Source organism: Amphiura filiformis, chromosome 15 (assembly GCF_039555335.1).
Source record: "Amphiura filiformis chromosome 15, Afil_fr2py, whole genome shotgun sequence".
Lineage (NCBI taxonomy): Eukaryota > Metazoa > Echinodermata > Ophiuroidea > Amphilepidida > Amphiuridae > Amphiura > Amphiura filiformis.
This window is the reverse complement of record NC_092642.1, coordinates 12,850,603-12,864,486: the sequence shown is the minus strand read 5'-3', so window position 1 is coordinate 12,864,486 and position 13,884 is coordinate 12,850,603. Positions and strand designations below refer to the sequence as shown.

The window sequence follows — 13,884 nt, the reverse complement described above, 5'->3', positions numbered from 1 at the left end:
CAAATCATCGATGCACATAGTTATATACGAACAAGTTAACCTGAAAATGTGTGTCTCAACCCCATTAGATCAGTTGGTAGAGCACCGGACATTGGTAAAATTTCATGTTTTCAAAAGCGCTCGATAGTAAGCACATTATGCTAACTATCCACTTTTTACGGTATAGTGTTCTGGAACAATGTTCTGGCTGGCTGATGTATAAATCCTTGTTCACTTATCCTGCGAAAATCACTGTTCAGCGAAGGCCATTGTACACTTACATTTATATACAGAAATGGTGCACAGACGTTGATGTGCATAGAGGTATTGATGATTTGTTCAACAGGGCAATCAGCTAAAACACCGTGATATTGACTTGATACAGGGCATAAAAATTATAACTACAGCATCTTTATAACATACTGAATGTTGTAGAGGAGCTTGGTAGGGGTGGATGGATATTGCAAAGTGTGTTGACCTGCATTGTTGGTTAACATTATTCTATTACCCCTACAAAAGTGGATGTGGGAGGTATCATATTAACTATATACTAAGTTGCAGTGTTATCGGTTGGGTAAAAACCAATAAGTGGCAACCATTGGCATGCTCGGACTTTAAGCTTTTAGGAAAACAAGTTTAATAATTAATTGATTTACATTTTTGAAGTGTATGATTACATCAATGTGGCATTTTCTTGCAGTTTTAAATACACTGTCGTGTTTCTACATATGTGGCTGGACGCGGCGAATGAGCCGTAAACTCGGCAAACTTCATTTCGAGCTACAAGTGAAAATATATGCAAATCTCGTATTTTGGCGAAGTTGAGATTTTTGCAGATTTGAAATGTTTAAGCTTTCTTCTAAACACATACAAAGTTTTATTTTAAAGAAATAAGTGGAAATATGAAATAATGTACATTTTCTGAGGCCCATCTGATGAATGGTCATTTTGCTTCCCTAACTTTGAACGCATTTTTCTCGGTTTCGCGTTTTGATTCATGACAACCTATAACAAGTCATAACTTCGCTTCTGATTGTCATAAAGAAGTTCATTGAGGCGTCATTTTAATCCCTGAAACATGCTCTTTGCAAATATGTAAAAAGGTAAAAATGACCAGAGGGGGACTTTACGGCTTATTCGATGTGTCCAGGCACATATAATAAAAAGAAATCCGGGTTAATTTGGACTACCCTGAAGTATTTCGATTCTGACCCAGGGTGCACTACACTAAATCCTGCCGCATTTGGGGTGATATGCTCTTGTAACAATATCATGGCCTGAACTGGTAAGTAGGCGCGAGTGTCTACTAAAATGGCGCTGTTCAGGGGTTTGTATCTAGAGCTTAAAAGTTTGTCTTAACTTGTTCCAAAAAATCAAATTCAAATAAAAATTCAATCTTTGTTGGTTCGATCAAAATAATAAAAATATTTTTACATGGGGTAGAAACACAAACTTACTTCCTTGTATTTTCACATGTATTTCAATGGGACGATTATTTAGTTGTGTACGCCCACCCAGTTTTCATGGTAATCTCTGTATTTCAACCGTGATATTTAAGATATTCATGTCTTTTTTGTACTTATTAGCCCATTCTTGACCATTTTCGTCAAAATCCCCCTTGAAAGCCACATTAGTTGAATAATTATAAAATGATTGGGATGATTTATCTTATACTTTTCTTAGACATCACAATGCACTATATACCAATAATAATAATGTATAACTGATAAATCTTTGTCTTTCCCTTCTTTTTTTAATTAGGGGCCTATTAATAACAATGATTGAATGATAATAATTTAAGTAGTAATAATAGTAACTAAGCGGTCACTCGTATTTGGCTGTTCTCAGCTGTCGCGATTACCTGGCTGATGGTGACTGTACCCACCAAGTTTAATGCCCATACGACAATTTGGCTCTAAATGGTGACTGGACTGTATAGCCTACCAAGTTTTATGCCCAAAAATTAGGGCGGGTCTTTCGGAGCTGCGAATTCCAAAAAAGGGGTCTTTCCGGGGAAACATAACCGTATGATCATTTGTGTTAAGTGCCACCCCGGGGTTTCACTCTTATTCAAAGATTATGCATTCAAATATAGGACTACACACGTTTGTGTAGTCCTACAGCCCAGTGGCGTAGCCAGGATTTTAGAAGCGAGGGGGCACAACTTGTAAATGTACCGACGGAAAAACTTTTTGCCGGCGGAAGTTGTGATTTGTTGACCCAAATGTTTTTTGCATGGTTTGAAAAAGTGAAGAGCAAAAAAAAAAAAAAAAAAAAAAGAAAAAAAAAAGGATATTAGGCGGTACCGACAAAAAACACAAAATTGCTATGTAAAATTCAATTTCATTCACAATTTTTCATTAATTTTTTTTACAATTCTCCCCTTTTTCTGTCACCTTGGGTAAAAAATAGTCTATTGTTAACCCATTTTTTTTCACCACCGCCTTCCGTCTACCGACGGCCTTATGAACCGATCGACGGCCATGACGAGCGGGCGCTTGTGCGCCATTACACGAACCTTTAAGGTAGCTTTTTATGACTATTTATTGAACACTTGCAATAATTTGATTTCAACTGAATGTGTTCATCATGATTAATAATATTTTTTTATTTCTCAAACCCATACCCATACTCATACTCTTATCCATAAGTTTCTACGGGAAGCCAAATTTGTTTCTTCCATCAGTTTTTAGTTTAAATTAGTTTCATAAAGGGTAGCAGGGTGATGACAGCAATCCTGATAATGTAAAAATTATTCAGAAACCAGAGAGAGATGTTTATAGAAGCATAGAGAACATGTACAATTGCAAATTGTGCATTTGTTTCTTGAAAAGTGGCCATTTTGATGAAAAACATCAACTGAGCGGTACTTTTTCATCTACATCTGAAGTAACCGTTATTTTGGTTGTTAAAATATTGATTTGCAAAGAAAATATGATGGCAAACATATCTCAGCAGTTTCATTCCATTTCAATGTCAAATAGTGCAATTTCAAGGGGGATGCACCAAGTATACGTTACTTTTATGCAATTCTTTGTTTTCGCCCTATATCTTCGTAAGGAGCAACTTTTTGCGTGGGGCAACAACTTGCAATTTTGAGTACACACCTCAAGCTATATGCTGGCAAAGTATAACTTCCTCCCTAAGTGTGGACCACGGAACTTAAAAAGTAGAGACATATTCCACCCTTGCCCTACAGTCTACCAGGGCTCATAACCCGGGGGGGGGGGCACTCCAACTTTGGAGGTGACGCGTATGTAGGGCTGTTAAGACCCCCTTTTTCAGCGTCGCTGTCACCCAAAGACCCCATATTTTTTTACGAACATATGCTCTGTCACCCAAAGACCCCCTATTTTTTCATTTGATCTGTCACCCAAAGACCCTTACTTGTTCAATTTTAACTGCAACTTTCATTTATCACTGATTTTGTCACTTATTTTGAAAAAACAAAGAAATTTGAAGCCATTTAGAACTAGAAATTCGATTTTCGAGGTTTCTGTCCTGCTGTTTCGGCTCTCACCCAAAGATTCCGTTAAAAAAAAGGTCATGTTCTCACCCAATGACCCCATATTTTTTACATTTTGCTCTCACCGAATGCCAAAAATCATGCTCTCACCCAATGACCCCATATTTTTTACCTTTTGCTCTCACCGAATGCCCCTTAGTGCGAAAGTGCCAGCCCTACACCTATATCCATTTCAAATTGAAGTGCCCCCGGGGCTCATAATTATTGAACAGTCCCTTACCTTTTGAACCGGGATTCTGTCATTTGTTATGAACATGATGAATGTACATGCACGCACACATTGTATGTAGTACATTGGCCTATATAATATAGCAATAGCTACAGCTCACGCGTTACAGCGCGTAATGTACAATAAAACAACATGAACCGATCTGTGAAATCGAAGCACAGAAACAAACCTGACTCAGCTCTCTTTTCCATTTCGTGCTTACTCTAATCACATTGGTATACTTTGGCCCTCCTAAAAATTGTAGAGCCTACTATTCTGCATTGGTTCTGCAAGTAACAGAAAAATATGACTGCACCCGAAGTCAAGTACACACAGGTAGGGAAATAATAATATCTGGAGACGTACGAGGGAAATCAGAAAAAAAAAATTGAATATTTTAATTGCAAAATATATCAAAAGGTAGGGGGCCTACATTTTCACGTGCTCGGGGCTCCGAGTTGTGCTGGAACTGGCGGCCATTGCGTTGTATCACCATAGTAGCATTGAGAGGCCACATAATTTATTTTGAGGTTTTTGTGTAACATTTTTATACAACTAGTGAGGATGAATCCATAGGCCATCCTATTTAAATGATTTACCAGTAGGCCTACTGATCATAGACACTGGTAGGCCTACTCTGATCCCCGCTCTGATCTGTTCGTAGGCCTACCTGGTTGTCAGTTCTAAAAATTGACTTGAGCTGAGATAGGCCTATAGGCCCTATGCCCTATTTGGGTTGAAAAATGTACAGGATTGCCTCTTTTACTTTTTTTATCATGCAATACGCCAGTCACCACTCGCCTTTGATATGATGCATTTAAATAAGGCTCATAAATAAGTAAGTAGCCTAGTTGTTGAGCAATGCTTGTGCGTTTTATAGGCCTATGCTTAGTTTCTCCAAAATAAGTATCATCTTGAAAACGTTTGATATGACTGTATTCACAGTATTATGTAGGCCTACTACACTACCATTAACCTTTCATTAACCCTGTGCTAATCTTGTTTTTAATCCATTAGGTATTCATCAACAATGAGTTTGTCAACTCAGTAAGTGGCAAGACATTTGTCACTTTGAATCCATCAACCAGTGAGAAGATATGTGACGTGCAAGAGGGAGACAAGGTAGACATAATAGGCCAAAATTGAAATTCATTCAACATCAACATGCTATGCTCCTGAAGCTAAGTTATGGAATAAATGTCATCTTAGTTTTGTATGCATGGCATTTATTCCGTAAACCTCCTGAATACGTGTAAATTGAAGGAGTCTCAATTTTGCATAGGCCTACTAGTATCCAAAAAACATCCAGAAAACGTCGAGATATATAAAGGGTAACGTTTTAATAACATTTATGAAACATTTAAGAAAATTATTTAGTTTTGACAAAATATTTTGCAAAAATGTTTGCCAACATTTTGACAGCAATTCTAAAATTTTGCTGTGGTTGGGGGGTTTTTTTTCATAGAAAACGTTTTTAAAATTGTTTTCGTGATATTTATGTAACTCGACATTTAAATATTATAACGGGTTGACCAAAACCAATACTCGTTTGTTTATTTATTTTGTTTGATGTTTGAAAGTAAATTAAATTAAACTTCAACACCACTTGTTTATTTTCGCTTACTGGGAGCGCTTTCAAGGAACTTCCTCGTCATCAGCCGATGTTGTTGGCTCTGATGTATTTCTTGGAAACGGCTAAAAACCAACCTGATCAGGTGACATTTTGTTTGTTTGGATACAATTCACATCGCACTTATAATCATTGGCGTAGCCAGGATTTCTGAATCGATGGTTTGAAAAAGCGAAGAGCAAAAAAAAAAAAGATGCCTTCCATCTACCGACGGCCCTTCATTAACCGATGAGCGGGAGACCTGTTATTTTAATCTCGTGCTACTCTTGTTTTCATGGATTAATTCTTTACACTCTCATGAAGTCAAGTGTAGTTTTGTCAGTCTATCCTTATTCTTAGTGTGTCCACTGTCCACCATCACTGTTCTGTGATGTGACGTTGCTTGCCTCTGACGAGGTGTCTTAGTTCTTCTTGGTCAATACTATTTCTCTCTCTATTTTTCTTTAAACATATATATTTTACTGCATTCAGCTCAGATCCACGTGCTATATTGAATATTAAATCACAAGTCTATAATACAATGCACCATTGTGAGACACTATACAACTTTCTTTATCTGCGTCAATAATAGAATATTGATTTAAATGGAATTCAATACATCTCTACATCTGATATCGAGTTTGTACTTACATCACTGAGCGATCTAGCGATCGGTTTCTAGCCAATCAGATATGACTTCTTTGCTTGCGTTCGGAAAAGCAAGCTATAACTTATTGGTGAAATACCAATCGCCCGTCGCTCACCAACGCCCAACGGAGTATTAGAACATGATTCATTGCAGGGAAAAAATGTTTATTTAGAGGCTGTCGACACTGTGGGTTACTTACAATACGATCGATGGTTAAAAGCTTTCTAAAATGGACTCCTGAACATTTGCTGGTAATAACTAAGAAATATTTCTGCATGTATACAAAAGAAATTATAATATAAAATATTTTCTGAAAATTCTTTTATATTTTCTGAAATTCTTTTTCTTAGGCTGATATCGAATTAGCTGTCAAGGCAGCGCGTGAGGCCTTCAAACTTGGATCAACATGGCGGCGAATGGACGCTTCGGCAAGAGGGCGCTTGCTGTTAAAATTAGCTGACCTTCTTGACAGAGACGCAGTATACATCAGAGTAAGTTAAAAATATATATTTGGTCGTTGGCTCTTGCTCAATGTCACTACAAATGACATCGCGTAGGACACCAGATCAACTATACAGTGTCTAACATAACCCAACAGGAACACGCCATAAATGATATAGGCCTACGGTAGAGCGACGTTACAATTTCTTACAGTCAAAAGCATGGGCGAAAAATCCGTTTTAGAAAGTGGGGGACATAATGACCATTAGGCCTATTAGTCATTAGTCATTGTTACTTAGGGGGTGTCTGAGGAGGGATGTGCCCCCCTCATAGGTGGGAAAGTTTTCAATTGCGGCGTCGTCTGCTTTATTTATACGAGAATCACTATTTGTCAGCGCATATCTGCGCATGGTCCTGAGCTCACACTTTCCTCACTTTTGCGATCGAAGTAGCGCCTCTATTTATTTAGTACTGTCAGATAGGAACCTCAGGAGGGACTCAAAGGGAAAGTTTGTTTTAAGACAGAGGCAACGTATTGATCACCATTGGTTTGCTTTTTCTTTGATTCATAAGGAACTTGAAACTCTCGACAATGGAATGGTTATCAACCTTAGCACTCAAGTTATTGGAGCAATTGGTAACGATGTGCGCTCTATGGCCGGATGGGCTGATAAAATACATGGCAAAACCATTCCCATAGGTAAGCTTTCAATAAAGTTTCGGAATATGTTGGAGAAAGTGGCAGTGTAGACGGCGGGCTAAATTAGCATAAAGTTTGATAGACAAGTTGCTCATTATGAAAACAACAAGCTATTCTACCACCTCTTAAGAAATAATAATTATGAAAGGAATAAACTTAAATTAATATAATATATCCTTAAACGCAGCCCTAAAATTCAAAGATGGACAAGATCTGTATCAAAAGGTGGACCTCTTGGTATTTAAGTATAGGAAAACCTTCCCCTAACCCCTGGCTGGGGCCTGGGGTTACCCTTGACCACAATATTGCAAATACAATACTTTTGGCAAAGTGGTTCTTGATGTTAATAACACGAGTTTATACTGGTGAGGGTAGCATTACGATGCCTATATGAACAACTTCTTCACTGACGATTTCTGTACATTTTTCTCATATGGTGATTACTTCTGCTACACGAGATATGAACCAGTCGGTGTTGTTGGTGCAATAATTCCATGGAATTTCCCGGCCCAAAACTTGGCTAAGAAGCTGTGCCACGCCCTCGTGTGCGGGAACACGATAGTCATTAAACCTGCCGAGCAGACACCACTGACGGCACTCTATATTGCTTCACTGATCAAGGAGGTTGGTGTCGAAAGTTTTGCTTAAACAATATTAAAAGCGGTGCTGGCGTACACCCATGCTCACTTAAAAAGACGTCATTATGAATGAAATATAACATTACAAAACTACATGAACAACAAACATCGTGATTTGATTTTTCTAATTCCATTTTGCAATTTTAGGCTGGATTTCCACCTGGTGTTGTCAATATTGTACCTGGCTATGGTCCCACGGCTGGTGCCGCTATCAGTGAACACATGGATGTTGATGTTGTCTCATTTACTGGATCAACAGAGGTATCGTTAAACACCGTAAACGTACATCTCATAAATATATATATATATATGGGTGATTTATGCAGTGTCCTTTATGCATGAATAATGTGTCCGAGGTTGGTAAAACGTGGGACAAATATATTCCTATTTTGATTAGCAAATGGGGTTGTGAGTCCATTCGCAGGAATATCCGGGCTGGTAGCCTCTTATATCTCCACGTCATCTCTATCTATCAGAATTTACTTTTATCTCGTTTCCATTATACCATGAGAGAAAACAGTGTTCTTAAAGTTAGTCAATTGTTCTGTTATACTGTTGTTTTCTAGGTCGGAAGACTTATTCAAGCGGCTGCTGGCAGAACAAACCTGAAGCGAGTTGCTCTAGAGATGGGTGGGAAAAGCCCCAACGTTGTGTTCGCTGATTGTGACTGTAAGACACAGAAAGTTATAAATTAGTCACGTTACAGAGTCATCAGGTGTGACTAAATAACCTTGAAAATTACAAATCGTAATCGTAATGTTTCCTGAAACGGGACCTGTGGTAGTGAGAGAAATTGAGACATAACCATGATACCGTTGATCATAATCTTCGTGGTACGGTCTCCTCATACAGACTACTTTTTAATGGCAGCCTAGAGAGCAACAATATAAATTTCTACATAGATATTCAGCATTCGGGGTTTTCAGTGCGAAGCCATTTTTACATCATGTCTACCCGCGATCGGTTAATCGCGTATTGCATTTCACGACTTATGATATAGGGGCGGTTTTATAGTAATTTTGATATTCGTCCGTATGCAGAGATTGCGACAAACATTGAAGATAAGACGATTTAATGGCTGCGAAATTATACTACCTTTTCATCGTATAATAGACGGTAAAAACCCTGGTAATTACAAAATACCGATTTTGACACCCTTAACTATTCGTATTATCTGGGAGAATGAAGATCAAGCCATGAGGCTCATACATTGGAATAAGACTACTATAATAGGTATAACATTATATTTTTTTTTGATGAAAATGAATGTAATACTTTTGTTTTCCTTTAACGTGCAGTGGACTATGCCGTGGAGATGAGCCATCAAGCCGTATTCCTCCATTGTGGTCAAGTCTGCATCGCTGGCTCACGTACATTTGTTCAAGAGGAAATCTATGACGACTTTGTTAAGAAAAGCGTAGCAAGGGCAAAGAAAAGAACTGTTGGAGATCCATTTAATAAGACAATAGAAGGGGGTCCACAGGTAAGGGTTGTGCGATTAATAAAAGAGGTGCTAGGTATCCAGTCAATAGGCGCTATAACCCCACTTGCATCGGCCTTTACATGATTTGCTAGGGATAACATTTGTTTTAGCCCTGTAACGCTGTTAACGGTCCGCTGACACTGTTCTATCGGTACCAAAGGGGAAACTGTATTAACTTTTACCGATTAGTGTTTTTTATTTAAGAAATAAAGGGTGCAGCATAATCCTTTACACGAAAATAATGTGTCCGAGGCAGTAAAACGTAAATAATGGGTGAGGCGCAGCCGAACCCATTATTTAAACGTTTTTACTGCCGAGGACACATTATTTGCGTGTAAAGGATAATGCTGCACCCTTTATTTCTATTCTATTTACCACAAAATAGTGTGATTTAAAGAGAAAATATAAAAATGTTTGCCCAAATATTTCAAGTTGTTTACCTCAAGGTGGAGCGCATAAGCGTAGCCAAAGCGTATGTAGCCTACATGATAACACAACCTAACATTCCATTCTCCCCCATAAGCAGGTATGTACATACAATAACACACCCCTGACATTCCATTCTCCCTACATAAGCAGGTGTGCTGTGCGCTCTGCTGTGCGCTGTGATGATAGAAGAACATAAAGTTCGTTGCCCTTGACACTTTATCGCTAATTAATGGTCTGTCACGTGACGCGTTTCAACAAATCACAGTGCGCGATTTTGAATAATGGGTCGTGGGGGTAATAGAATTGTATATAAAGCAATATGGGTATCTCGATATAAGCGAGTGGCCGATGGTGCTAGAGGACCAAACTAAATTGTGTATTATAATTGCCTCTAATTCAGAATCACTTTTTTTTTATAGATTGACCAAGACGGTCTGGATAAAGTCATTGAATTGATTGAGAGTGGTAAAAAGGAAGGAGCCAAATTGGAATGTGGCGGCAAGCGTATTGGTGACAAGGGATATTTTGTTGAATCAACAGTTTTCTCTGATGTGACAGACGACATGAGAGTTGCTAAAGAAGAGGTATATATGCAGTTCTGTATTCTCAACTTTAAAAGGCAGCAGACGTTTTCAAGACATTTGTAACAACAAACTATATTCTATGTTAGGTTATTCACATATAGTCCTAAATTACATTCGATTGAGACAGTCCATTTCATTACAAGCAGAGTCCATAGACAGATTGTAATATCTCCTTTCTTTGACAATGCAGATATTTGGACCAGTGCAGCAGATCATCAAATTTAAGACATTAGATGAAGTAATTGATCGAGCTAACAACACGACCTACGGTCTTGCAGCTGCTGTGTTTACTAAAGATATTGATAAGGCATTGAGTATTGCCAATACCGTACAGGCAGGAACTGTTTGGTAAGTGTGCTCAATGGTCATGATGGTCGATGACTTAACGGAAAAAAGACATATCTTCATTGGTTTCCATGAAATTACCAATTGCACCCAGATAGCTCAGAGCTCCAGTGACATAAACACATAGCACCCATTAGCCGCTGTGTATTCATAGAAATCAGCAATACAAGCTATAAAAAAAAGACCATACGTAATGACTAAATTCTATGCTAAAATTGAGCTATATTTTGATACTTCAGGGTAAAGAGGTTTAATATGCCCCGTCGTACCTCGCCTCAAATTACTCTAAAAATATTTATTTAGATCATCTTATTTAAATGTATGTATTGACGACAATCTAGATTGTTGTTAATTGAAAATGTAATATTTCCATATCGTTTCAGGGTTAACACGTATTTCGTTGTATCAGCTCTTACACCATTTGGTGGTTACAAGATGTCTGGAGTCGGAAGAGAAAAGTATGTATAGTATAAATACCCCGCATTCATTTCATAGTCTTGTCGCTACAAACGAGTGACATACCAATATACGAATCATGATTACAGGCAATAAAATGATTCAAATAACATTATATTCAAACGATCAAGGCTGTGGAAAAACTTTTGATAATGTGCCGTATTGTGAACCGTAAGTCCAGTTGATGTTAAAATATGCAGAGAATACTGCTTTTCTTAACGATATTTTATTTTAATAGTAGCTGCCGATACGTATTTGTAGTTCAGTTTCAATGGCTCCATCACACCAAAGTCAGATTTGCGTTGGTAACATTGTGATAATAAGACGGATAATAAGAAGGACAACAGCATATGCACATCTGGTATAAATGGACACGGTTTTCAAGCGTTAAGCCTGCAAGGCCACTAAGACTAGGTTGAATTTGCGTTTAAGGAATCCGGCTAGAGTTAACGGCTAGGCTTAGTAGCCTCAAGACTAAGACTTATTAAGACTTCTGTCGAGAAACTCGCCCTAAATCTCAACTCATGTGTTACTGATTGTCATTTGTTGTATTTACAGCGGAATGGAAGGCCTTATGGAGTACCTAGAGATCAAAACCGTAAGTAACATCGACATTTCTATTACTTCAAACATTGTCCTCTGGCATAGCACACTTGAGTTCCATTCACATCATATTTAAATAATAGATATTATAGATATATAGATAATAAGGTTTATATGGTAAAATAAATAACTTTATTTCATGTATCAAGATACCTAAAATTTGATTTGAGCTCTTTGGGAAAATAGCTGATTTATTAAACTTAACCTGCATCATCTAGGCTTAATCTCGTTTAACAAGGGCAATAATTATGAGCCATATGGGGGAGGGGGGAAAGAGTTTTTTTTGGCAAGCCAAAAGTGGGGAAAGCAATAAATATTTTTGGCACGCCGTTTTGAAATTTGATTCCCCTCCTCCGGTCTCATAATTATTGAACAGCCACTTAGACGCGACAAAAATTAACATCTGTTTATTAGTAGAATAGGAAAAACAAATTATTGTAGTCTGGTGGTATTTGATTTATTTTATTTCAATTTAGTTTGCTATACCCAAACATTAAAATATATACATGTTTTGCTTCTTTCCATTTCTATAGGTTATCGTTAAAATTCCAGAGAAGAATTCTTAGACAGAGCATAACAACGTCCTTTGGAAGTTGGCTGAGGTCCTGATTTGGTAGCTTCAAGGTTGTAATTAAATACAACAATAATTGTTATTCCGATAGTTCAGAATAAAATACATTTAACCCTGCGACTGAGGTTGGTTTAAACCAAAGAATATAAAACAACTAGAAGAGCACTACTGTACATGCTCACGTAATCTCCTCAACTTAGTAACATAAGTGTTGATACCAGGATCGTATTCTGATTCATTGAACCTTTTTATATGACTATAAAGCATACTTTTGGACACCTCCATATTTGGTTTAACCTATTTAATTATTTTAATATTAAAATACATGTTTTCTAAATATGGGCATATAATTGACGGCATTAGAAATTTTCAATTATGGCCGTACACCACGAATGAGCCGTAAAGTCGGCATGTAGGTCGTATAAATAGGTACCTCAATTTGGTGCGACATGTATCTCATTTTGATAGCGCCAGTCAAACACTCAATAATCCTATTGCTGAAAAGGATAATAAGCTTCTACCTATATCTATAGAATTCTTAAATAGCTCTAGTCGTTGCTTGCTAAATCCTGTTCAAGTGGTAGGTTACAAAGCATTGTATTTTGTCTAGGTATGTATAGCCAACAATTAACAATGAAATGACATTCCTGAACCTCGTTGACTTGGGGATTATTTGAAATGACCGCCAATTATGACTGTTTGATATTTATTGCCAGCAATGTGGAAAAAGAGAACCGTAAAAAGGTACCATTTTTTGTTGAAGGAGCAGAGTTCAACAAACCATAACCCCGCTTCTGGATATCGGTTGAAGTCAAATGATATACTCGTATATACCATTTTATAGCTTATCATATATATTTTCTAAACACGAAATAAAACAAAATTGACCGGGAGCAGACTTTACCGCTCATTCGTGGTGTACGGTCAAAATTTGTCAAAATATTTTTGCCGACAAAATAGTGACGAACATTTCGCATTTTTCTTTCCATTAGTCCAATGATGCGAAAATATTTTTACTTGTAACCCCATGTTGACATCGGCTACTATAAGCTGCATTTTCGCTCGAAAGGGTACAACTGGGTGACATTTGTAAATGTTTGGCATTTGTACATGTTTGGTATTTGTTTTAAACATCATTGCTGCAATCTTTTGTTTGTTTTTAGATTACTTTTAAGGTTTAGTTGCTAATAGCCAGTGTCATCAATCTTGTAATTTTAAGATGTTGCATGAATAAATTTCATATTGTATTTTTATGTGTGCGCATTTACTTTTTAGGGCGCCAGCTACGGCTGGGCCACTTATTTGGCTTGACTTTGTAAAACGCTTCTAATTTCACTCTTGCTAGATTTACTTCGCAATTGTTTTGCTTAATATACCCAACTTAGAAATAAAACCACAATTTGCTTGGATTTGTTTTTATTATTGTTTACAAATATTCACGGGATGAAATCTTGTACTTACGTATATTCTTTGTTTGAAATACAAAATTAATGGACTCATACAAACACCAAATAAACCGAGATGATTGCTCCAATGGGAGCAATCATCCGCCGTTATAACATCAATTACCACCTTTACGCGGATGATGTGCAACTTTATATTGAATTTGACCCTAAAATTCCGGGTGATGCTGCTGTTGCAGCTTTTAAGCTCAGGCTTGTAT

General features: G+C 37.4%; 1 protein-coding gene across 1 annotated transcript; it reads left to right on the top strand.

The window, feature by feature from the left end:
- Positions 1–3,873: 3,873 nt before the first annotated feature.
- On the top strand, positions 3,874–13,614 carry LOC140171270 (aldehyde dehydrogenase 1A1-like). The gene is made up of 13 exons (XM_072194498.1): positions 3,874–4,049; positions 4,731–4,835; positions 6,322–6,462; positions 6,986–7,112; positions 7,546–7,736; positions 7,898–8,011; positions 8,317–8,419; positions 9,049–9,233; positions 10,082–10,246; positions 10,437–10,594; positions 10,975–11,049; positions 11,606–11,645; positions 12,184–13,614. Exons 1-13 carry the CDS (start codon positions 4,020–4,022, stop codon positions 12,214–12,216), a joined length of 1,467 nt encoding a protein of 488 aa, XP_072050599.1. The 5' UTR covers positions 3,874–4,019; the 3' UTR covers positions 12,217–13,614.
- Positions 13,615–13,884: the final 270 nt, after the last annotated feature.